Source organism: Myxocyprinus asiaticus, chromosome 26 (genome assembly GCF_019703515.2).
Source record: "Myxocyprinus asiaticus isolate MX2 ecotype Aquarium Trade chromosome 26, UBuf_Myxa_2, whole genome shotgun sequence".
NCBI lineage: Eukaryota > Metazoa > Chordata > Actinopteri > Cypriniformes > Catostomidae > Myxocyprinus > Myxocyprinus asiaticus.
In genome coordinates, this window is record NC_059369.1 from 38,557,287 (window position 1) to 38,568,351 (window position 11,065).

Below are 11,065 nucleotides of genomic sequence, written 5' to 3' on the forward strand. Positions count from 1 at the left end.
TAAAGAGCATTTAGAGCTAAAGATTAACAGTCAACACAGACTCATAAATGAATCACCAGTGTCTATATGTGATCGAAGGTCACAGGTTGTAACATGAACTTTAAACTTTACATGAAATCACTAAAAAGCCCTTTACACATTCAGTCTTGATCGTGTTTACAATGTAAATTTGACCTGATATATATGTTCAATGCAAACAGAGAAAATATTTTTTTAACTGTAAAACCGCACAAATTAACCCAATAAAACCATTACCTCCACTCCAGTCATAAAGAGAACCAAAGAGAACCATGGTATTGCAATGATCTTTGGACATAATACCATGGTATTACCATAGTATTTTTTCACTTGTCTTGGGATAACGTAAATATAATGGTATATGAACACATATATAATCATTCAGTCCTATGGGATAATGTAGCTGACTGAAATTTCAAGCAGTGACTGCACTGTGAAATTATATATATATATATAAACTATTTAACTATTAAGTCTTGTAATGTTTATAAGTTCAATCATGCAGTACTTCAAGTTTTCAAGAGATTATATTAATTGGGAGACTTCATGGAATATTGGTACATACAAAAATAAATAAATAGATACAGTTAACATATACACATTCCCTTCTACATTCAAATCTTGATGTTAAAAAGCTCATGGACGTGTTACTTGCAAACTAACATGTTGTACCTTGATAACAGCACAGTACTTTTTTTCAAACAGAACTTACACTGACTAAATCACGTAAAAACAGTATATATAGCAAACAACAAAAAAATAGCAAAGGCAAAAACAGAGATACCAGTTTAAAAGACAGAATCCACAAACATCTGCAAAACATCTGACAAGAACTCTTCTAACACATGTATATTTAAAACGCATTACTTCACGCGCTCAACTGCACGAGAGCAACACTAAAAGACGTCTGCGTGTCTTTAATGCATAAAATGTTACGTGATTATGAATCAAACAAAATTGTAGATAAAATAATGAGGTAAAACTTACTGCTGTGACGCTGCCATACTGCTTCTGCTGATGCTGCTCAGCTGCTAGATCGAGTCATGTGACCAAACCAGCTGATCTCTGCGCGTTCATAGTTCACATGACCGCGCCTTCCGCTCACAGCTCTGAAACGCATTGCACAGTATAGAATGTTGTAGGCATGTTATTTTTGGTTACTATGTTAAGGATAATGTCGGTGATGATGCATGTTTTATCACTGTAATTGTAATTATTTTACATTTTACATTCACAAATGTAAATAAGCCTTATAAAGAGGAAACTTTATATAAATGTTTTTTTTTTATTATTACTTTATATAAATACGACAAACAAACAATACAACATGCAAACAAAAAAGCAATCAAAGCATCTGAAATATGTTCTACTTTTAACATTTTGACCTAAATTATATTTAAAGTGACATTTGTGTAGGCCTACCCTCTCTTTCTCCTTTTTTCACATTTTTTTTAATGGTGTCTTGTTCATGTATTTTTGTGTTTTCTTTCTTTCTTTCTTTCTTTCTTTTTTTTTTCAAAGTAAATGTAGGAATGCTTTTATCTCCTGATGTGCGCATGTTTGCCTGCATGTAGCCTATATAATTTACAATGAATTGTTGATAATAAAGTTAAGTCAAAAAAAGGCAATGCACATGTACAAAGTTGGTGCCAGGATGAAATACATGGGGCTGGGGGACTCTTACTTACACCTACAGGGCAATTTTAGAGTCTCCAATTCACTTAACCTGCATGTTTTTTTTTTTTACTTGTGGGGGAAACCGGAGCACCCGGAGGAAACCCACGTGAACACGGGGAGAACATGCAAACTCCACACGGAAAGGCCCAATTGAGCCGGACACATTATGAGAAACATAGTATGCATGTTTGCAACAATAGTAGTATGCAACATGTTCTCAGCATAGGTTTAGTACTGCATGCAATATTGCACTACTTGTGATTCTGAAATTTGGGATATTGTATTCATAATTGTAAGTGCCATTGTTATCTGTATTTCAAAAAAAAAAAAAAAAAAAGAAAAGAAAAAGTCTCTAAAACTTTAAAAGATATATAATTTAACTGAATTTATTAGAAGACATAGTGTTTTTATATATTAAATTAATGGGAGGAATTAATGTGGCAATGCCTTATTGTGATTGTGCATAAAGGAAGTAAAATAAAAGGTAGTATGCACCATTGTTGTCACATGACCTCATTATGTTGTATGTTAAATTCCCTGAAAGTACTATGATATACTCCAAGGTACTTCACAAATTACTATGGAATTACAATTGTATATTTTCAAAAACATCCAATTGATGATGAGACCCAAGACTTCATGTGAAACAACCACTTACAAATAATCTGTCACCCATAAAGATCACCCACAATCACCCAAGTTACAGCACAAGATGAAGCTGCTGTCAATTATTAATACCATTTCAGTCACAGAGTTTGGTCATGATCAGTGCTTATTTAAAATAAAATAAAAATCGTTTTGGAAGCATGATTTAGTCATTCTTTTGTAGCAGTCTTAGTTTTGCTTCTGCTAAAACAACCAACAGATGCAAAGACAAAGATGACCTTTAAAGTGACTTTTTGAGGGGCCTAGATAGCTCAGCGAGTAAAGACACTGACTACCACCCCTGGAGTCATGAGTTCGAATCCAGGGCATGCTGAGTGAATCCAGCCAGCTCTCCTAAACAACCAAGTTGGCCTGGTTGCTAGGCTGGGTAGAGTCATGTTGGGTTAACCTCCTCGTGGTCACTATAATGTGGTTCTCGCTCTCAGTGGGTCGCGTGGTGAGTTGTGTGTGGATGCCGTGGAGTATAGCATGAAGCCTCCACACACGCTACGTCTCCGCAGTAGGGATGGGCAATACCACTTATTTTCTTTTCGATCCGATTCCAATTCTTTGGATAAAATTAGAAACTTAAGTTTTATATATATATATATATTTATAGGCCTAAGCAGAAAATTATTAGGCTGCTTTGTTTACCCTTTAAAAATTAGTAAGTATAAGCCACATATAAAACCACAAAATTAACCACAGATATTCTAATATGGTTACTATTACTAAAACCAAGTTACCATATGGATACTACAGTAATGCTGTAGTAAAACCATGGTTAATTGTATCAAAACCTTGGTTAATGCCAAAAAGAAAAAAACATGGTTACTACACAGTCTTCAAAAAAAACTTCAGAATCGATATTTTTATGTGAGGATCGATATTCTTGATACCACATCAGTATCGGAAGTATCGATACTTTGTATCGATCCGCCCATCCCTACTCTGCGGTAACGCGCTCAACAAGCCAAGTGATAAGATGCGTGGATTGACGGTCTCAGACGCGGAGGCAACTGAGATTCGTCCTCCGGCACCAGGATTGAGGCAAGTCACATCGCCACCACGAGGACTTAGAGCGAATTAGGCATTCCAAATTGGGAGGAAAAAACAAACAAAAAAGTGACTTTTTGAGTTTTCCTTTTTGTTAATGTCTTATTAAAAATAAACACTCAATACTCAGCCTATACTGTGTTGCCTTTTATTTGGTCTAAAACATCCAAACTGCCTATAAACTGTGGCATTTCACCACACAGGAATGAGAGCAAAAACATCTATTAAAGAAAAATTTGATTTTTCATTGGTTCATAATTCCTCTGAACATGACAAAATTATGTCGGTTTGAGCCGGAGAGAATGATTCCTTTTCGTACGAACTCGAGTTGCATAATCGCATTGGGACACACCCTAAGTGTCACTTGGTCTGAAGCCCTTGTACAATCATGCCAGTTTATTGGCTGGTGGTGCTTAAGCAATGCCCCTAGGGAGCTACGTCACAAGCTCCATAAAAGCGCCCGCTTTGGCGCCATCGAGTCAGATTTTCTGTTCTTCAGTGCACGATCTCGTCTGGCCAGTGTTGTACCAACGATTCACGTCGAAGAGAGGATCATTATTATTCTCCCTTTTGAGTGGCAACACAGGATGGAATTTAAGAAGTGCTTACCTCCGTGCACGCGGTTCATCGTTGGTGAAGATTCCCACAACATATGTGTCGCCTGTCTGGGGTTTTGCCACGTGGAGGCCATGTTGGAGGGTTCGGATTGCCCACAGTGCTATTTAATGAACGTCAGGATGCTCTGTGAAAGGCTTGCCTCCTTCTGAAATTCGGTCAAGCCACATGCTGGTGCAGGCAATCTGAAGTTGGCACACAACTTATTTCTCTATTATCTTCATATAATTGTATCTATTCAGGATATGTCCCTTTTCAGCAGGGCTAGATTTGTGGATCTTATCATCAGCCTTGAACTCTAAAAAAATAACATAACTTAAGTAGAAAAAAACACAGATTGGGTTTGTATCACATTCCCTAATGTTGCATTACTGGTATAATGAAAGCCTGGGAGAAATGGATAGATGCATTTGAGCAAAATAAAAAAGCGTATTTTCCGGTCCTTTGTCTAATGTTTCCATGCAACAGAAAACCACCTGATTCCACCGGGGCTGAATTTGCATACAGCTACCTCAACATGCTGGAAAGGTGTTTTTTTCTTTTTTTTTCTTGTGGTTTTAAAGGAGCCCTGTGGCTTTGATGTTGTAATTGCATCCGCACAATCCGGATGATTAAGACCTTTCATTCTTTGCATTAAATCTGAATGTCTTTTTCAAGGTCTATCCGTAAATAATTAAACAAATGTCCTTCGCTTGCTGTCTTGTTTTTCATGCAACTTCAAATGCATGTTGTTTTTTTTGTGTTATGTGATGCCATATTCTTTTCTTAAAGTCAACATGAAATTAAAATTGACCTGATTTACACGTTCCTTTCTTATTGTGCATGATTCATCATTGCATCAAACCTAGTCTTTTAATCTTTCAAAATGTATTTTTTTTTTAGGGTGATATATAAACTTATGACCAGTTATTTTTTGAAAATAGACCTCAATTAGTGCCAATTAATGCCAATATATTTAAACTGTGTTTCTATCATTGTTCATTTTGATACATTTCTGCATTTCACAGTTTATGATGAGGATGGTCTAACCAGAGCACATTTTACACATTTTACATGAAACATCAGATAATTGTGTGTTTATGTACAAAATCAGTGTTCTTTGCTGTCCAGCTAAATGATGAAGTGTAAGAGAATGTATAAAATAAATAATGAATGGCCTTTGTCTTTAAGGACAGGAAAAATACATGTAGACTAATGTGAAATCTCCACGAATCAGCATTATATTGGCCATTGGCCTGTTTTCAAATTTTCAGTATCTGCATCAGCTACTGAATCAACACATATTGGTTAACCACTATATGCAGTATGTAGTCTGACTAGAATTATACAACTCTGAAGGAGGTTAAGGTTCAAACCCTGCATTGCATTAGGAAATGCACACTTCACTCTGAACTATGAAGAAAGAGAGAGAGAATCTGTGTGCAAGAGTTCACAACAGAATGCTTTTATCATGTGTCTGCACGGGTCTGCTCTGGATGCTGGCTGCTCTTTCATCATCATGAAGTTCTCTTTTTCTGCATCACTTAAGGTCATCACCACCTATGGAGCCACTCAGAGCAACCACTGCTAGAACAAAGAGAGAGAAGAGAGAGAGAGAGAGAGAGAGAGAGAGAGAGAGAGAGAGTTCTACCATGCTACAAGTACTGTGGTGACAATATGGTACAGTGATGTTATCAGATAATATCATAATCAGGGACTAAAAAAAACATATTTTTCATTTTGGTTAATTCTGAGCAGAAACAGTATAATTATTTATTTTTTTGCTCTGGTTCCGACATTCAGCAGCCTCCTATCCAAATGGTAACAGGTCAGAATGAACTAAAAGAACTGTTAGTACCTTTCTTTTGTTAAACAACAGTGCTAAAAGTGGGGGATTACAGTTGTAGTGTTGACACACAGAAAACTGAAAACAAGAGACCTGGTCTGAAACATCTGAAGCTCAAAATAAGGGACTTGCCTCACCAAACATAAGCAGAAAATAAATAAATAAAAGCGATTCACTTTTTTCCCATGTTGGGTATTTCAGGCATAGAAATTATATCAAACAGAGGATACTGTAGCTTATATAAAATAATATCTTAATATTTATTAATGTATTCCTAACATGCTGAAGACATTTTTTACAACTCTATATAATTACTACATCAACTGTACTGTATTTGCATGGGTAATCTCTTAAATTTATGTTTTCATTTAGGTCTTCCTTGATAATGTTTGGTTTTGTATGGCTTATTATAGCTTATTTTAAATGGCCAGATGTATATTTGAAATATTTGAAATATTTTCATGGATATATTTAATGTTATGGAAGGCTACATCCACAATGTGCAGTTAAGACTTTTGTCATGCAGCAGTTTCAGAATCAAAGCAAATGCTTATATTCTACTAAAAAGAGAGAAGCCTCATTTATGGGGCCAACAGGATGTGGTGTACAGCATTTCCAAAAATATTGTTTGCCATCTGTCTGGTCTGTAGGGGTTTAGTTGGGAGGTTCGCGTTTTTGCTGTCGGCCCTGGGGTACCTATGAAAGATCAGGGGCTTGACAGAATAGTCAGGGACTTAAGCCCACCAACCCAATTAAATTAAATTAAAACACAATTAAAGGGGGTTTTTAGTAACTAGATTTGTAAATTTGAAGAGTGACGCTTGCCCGTCTATTTTTTCCATGATTTAACATCTCTTAAAGTATTCAAAGCACATTAGGCCTATGTAACCTGCAAACTTCAAGGCTTTGAAACGTTCAGGTAAACTTTGTCAAGCCAACATTAAAGTTTGTCTCAACAAATGATCTTTTCTAGGTTACCAATTAATTCACCCAATGTACTGTATGACAAACTCTGAGATTTTCAGGCAAACCAAAAAAAAACTAAAAACTAAAAATTAAAAAGCACACCGCTTCACAAAGCAGAACTTCATGTGGGTGTCATTTCTCTCTACTTTTGGCAGAGTCCCATCTGATCAGAGAGAATCAGATATTAGCTGATGATATGCAGATATATAGAGGAGGAGGATGTGAGTATGCATAAAAATAGTCTGCATTCGCAAACACACAAGCACACATGACTCAGTGTAATATAGTTGGACATATTCTACTTCTCTATATTGAAGTATAGAGCAGAGTTTTGAGCAGGTAAATGTAAGATAGGGCGGAGCCACAATCATGTCCAGTGAAAGTGATGTCCAATGGTTTGATTTCACTGCTGCAGTGGTTCCTTTGCAGTGCGGTGTGATTGTTTCCTGTGGCTGTTGGAAAACATGTTGCTCAGCAGATGCCTCCACACTGGAAACCACCAGAGATAAAAGTAGAACAACCTTGACTGGATTTCTCTCTCACGCGCGCACACACACACACACTTATACGGGAGAGGTTTGGTACAGTTCAGTGCTGCTCACAGATGGGCCATGCAGCCTTTAAAATTGAGTCTCAAGGACTCTTTTGACATTAAAGAATCTACACCATCTTAACATTAGTTCCTATGGAGACACTGAAAGAATTTAAAGTGTACAGATGTAGCCCTGACAAATTGCCAGGGTTGGAGAGTAACGGAATACATGTAACGGGATTATGTATTTAAAATACAAAATATAAGTAACTGTATTTCAGAATACAGTTACATTCAAAAAGTATTTTGATTACTGAAGAGATTACTTTGCATTTTATTGTCATTTGTTTCTTTTAATATTTAGTCCTTTCAAATGGAAAACATTTATACATATAAATGATGCGATCCAAAGTGCATTTGAACAGCAGTGAAACACTTTCTTATGATGTGCTCACATTCATACGAGCAGACAGAGAAGTAAGTTTGAAGTAAGTTTGGAGCAGAAGAAATAGAAATAAACCTTGTGTAAACTGTCAGCTTTACGCTAAGCTAAAATGCTATTTCTAGCCATTTTACATGCACATGTTACCAGGCACGATCAGACTTTTTTATCAAGAAAATTCACGTTGGATCATAATTTCTTCTTTTCTAGTAAGACCTTTGATATTAGGGCAAAAATCGTATTCTTGATAATAATTTTTGTTTTGTTTTCCTGTAAAAATATCTAAAAATCCTTAAAACAAGATCGATTTGATTAATCTTGTTTTAGAAACAACACTGCATAAGATATTTAGGTTTTTCAGAGAATGTATTTTTAACATGTGTATTTTGTCTTACTGTACTGGCAGAGTTTGTATAGTCAAAACAAGTGAAAAAATCTACCAGTGCTGAAGAAGTAATCCAAAGTATTTAGAATACGTTACTGATCTTGAGTAATCTAACGGAATACGTTACAAATTACATTTTACAGCATGTATTCTGTAATCTGTAGTGGAATACATTTCAAAAGTAACCCTCCCAAACCTGCAAATTGCAAAACAGTTGTTGCAACAACATATGTGTAAAACAGTTTTGCCTTGATTTTAAAGATCCCATGAAATTCGAAACACAATGCAAGTACATGTAGCATTCCCAGCGTTACCACAAGGGGCGCTTCAGTGTAAACTGTCTTCTTCTATGATCGGTTTTACTCAGGTCCACTACTGCCATTGTAGAGCAACAGTTTGAAGAGAATATTGTTGAGTGTCCCCCTCGATAGCGATTGCCGTGAGGCCTGGTGCGATTGCACCGGTTGCACCGCCCTAAGGATAGCCCTGGCTAGGCTCAGTAAATGGCTAGGAAAATATGACAACGGGCCATGGTCAGATACATTGTTTAGCTAATCAGAAGACCTTAAAACACTTTTTTACCTGTCAATCATTCTGCACGCTCACAGGACAGCCTATAAATGGATAAGTGGAAGCTAAAAGCGTCAGTTTGAGAGTAGTCTGTTTGTTGCGTTGCTACCGCTGCTTTTGACAACTAGCATCCTACTACCTGTAAAAGGTCAGTATAGCTGTTTGGGTTTGCTTGCATCACATTTGCATATTTTTTTTCTTAGCTAGTAAATTGAGATGTTCTCATACTCCATCTCTGATTGATGGTCTCCAAGCATATCTATGTGTGCATGTTTTAGGAAGGGGGGGTGGGGGGGGCATCATTAATTCAGAAGCTAAGTCTTGTGGAAGTTCTAGAATGGCTAACATCGCTTAAAGCATCTTTAAATGAGCAGGAACATGAAAATATCTAATGTATTGCTTTTTAAAATATAATAATTACACGTTTTTTTTTATTTTATAGTTACATTTTTTTTTACAGTTATAATATATTCAATACTTAAAGGAATTGATTAAAAAAAACAAAACAATAGAAAACTGACCATTTCACCCAGAATGTGTGTGTGCTATGTATATTTATGTAGAGAATTGCATTGGTCCTCTTGCATCACCTGTATTAAAACGAATTTCGAGTCAAGTCTCTCCTGCGCGTCGCGTGAGGAGCCCTATTTGAATGATGCGAGGAGTTGCCTCCTATGTAGGGCGTTCCAAAATGCTCTCTTATGAAGATCCATTTCAAGATGCTGCCATAGCAGAAAGCTGCCTATGTAGGCAGGAAACAGCAATATAGCTTACTAGTTTTATTTATGTATTTATTTATTTATTTATTTATAAAAGAACGGAATATGAAAAATAGAACATATTAAAGATTTAAATTGATCTTAGTTGTAGTTTAGCTTTTCATGACCATTTTTCACCCTCTCTCTCACCTTAGAAATAAACGAGCTGCATTGTACTGTAAATGTCCTCTTAGCATGTGTAATGAGAATCTTGGGCCAAGTTTCCGAACACAGAATATGTGTATTTGACATGTTAATTTAGGCAGTTATTTGTTATTCATCTACAGTACATGACAAAATTGTGGAAGTTTAGAACAAGATATTTTTACTGATATGTTCTGATGAATGCTCCGTTTGGACTTAAAGGTGCACTCAGTAATTTTTTCTCCATTAAAAAAGTTTTACTCCTAAAGAAATTAGTTGTAATTTTGATACATATGTATAAAATCATGACCACTCACATGAGATGAGGACTCTAGTCATATCAGTAACTGTATAAATGTTGTTTTATTCTACATGGGGGAGGGGCACCCTCGTGGGAGCTGCCATTTCACATGACCAGCTGAATAAATCTTGTTATTGGACACTTTCACACTTGGACTAAATCATGGCTGATTGTGAATAGTGAATTTCTACAATGGCATCTGTAACTGAAAATTTGATTTTGAATGATGCTGCATCCACACCACTAGGTGTCACTGTAAGTCCAAGATAGCACGAGCAAAAAGTTACTGAGTGCACCTTTAAGGGGCGGTCACATTTACCTTAGGGCAAAATACGGTCATCTCAATGGGAATCTATGCGACCGTGAATTCAGAGCGAAGGACTTCCAGTGGTGAAGAATTTCCCCACGTGGATTTCGCGTGGAGTTCAGGTTTGGTGAACTTTGACAGGCGAATATGTCGTGTTGACCAGTAGTAAGTTGCTTTGTTTGGCAGTGACCTCTTTTTGGGTGGTGCTTCATACACAGTTTATTTTTTAATTCCACTCTCACAGAGTATAAAGTGCAGGATTAAAAAGAGGCGGCTCGGTAATTAGTTTTTAGCTGGTTTCACATGCGCTCAACGCCCGTCTATGTCTTTTTCGCCAGTGGAATTTCACCGTGCAAAGGTAAATATGACCACGTCTTAAGGAGGAAGTTTTGAGTTTTGAAACTTGCAGTACACTAAGTTTACATACTACAAATGACATTAGTGGCCAATCAAAGATCTGATATTTCATCTGTTACAGTATGATGATGCAATGATGGGGGATTTTATGTGCAACCTGATCATACATTAATGTTTGACATGCAATGTACATTCCTAAAGAAAATTATGGGAAGCTAAAGCTTTTGATTAAAGGATAATCCTTTGATGACCGAATTCTGAATCTGAGATTCACTGTTATACAGTTTGAACAGAAAATAAGAAGTTACTATAAATGTATTCCAGTAAATGTAAATATATTGGCGTAATCTGGGCTGCTTGTTGAAACAAGCAAACTAAGTGGGTGCTCCGAGGCCTCGGGCAGTGGTCTAAATCAACACAAATTACCTTTCTGTTTTTAAATGAGCTGCAAAAATGCATAAACCGCC

General features: G+C 36.5%; 1 protein-coding gene across 1 annotated transcript in view; it reads right to left on the reverse strand.

Moving 5' to 3' along the window:
* The window catches only part of LOC127416603 (xaa-Pro dipeptidase-like), a 79,719-nt gene extending 78,592 nt beyond the window's left edge, over positions 1 to 1,127 (reverse strand). The window contains exon 1 of the mRNA XM_051656033.1: positions 1,006 to 1,127. Within this exon, the coding sequence (XP_051511993.1) occupies positions 1,006 to 1,022 (17 nt within the window). The 5' untranslated portion in view covers positions 1,023 to 1,127. The remainder of the gene's footprint in view (positions 1 to 1,005) is intronic.
* Between the last annotated feature and the right edge of the window lie 9,938 nt (positions 1,128 to 11,065).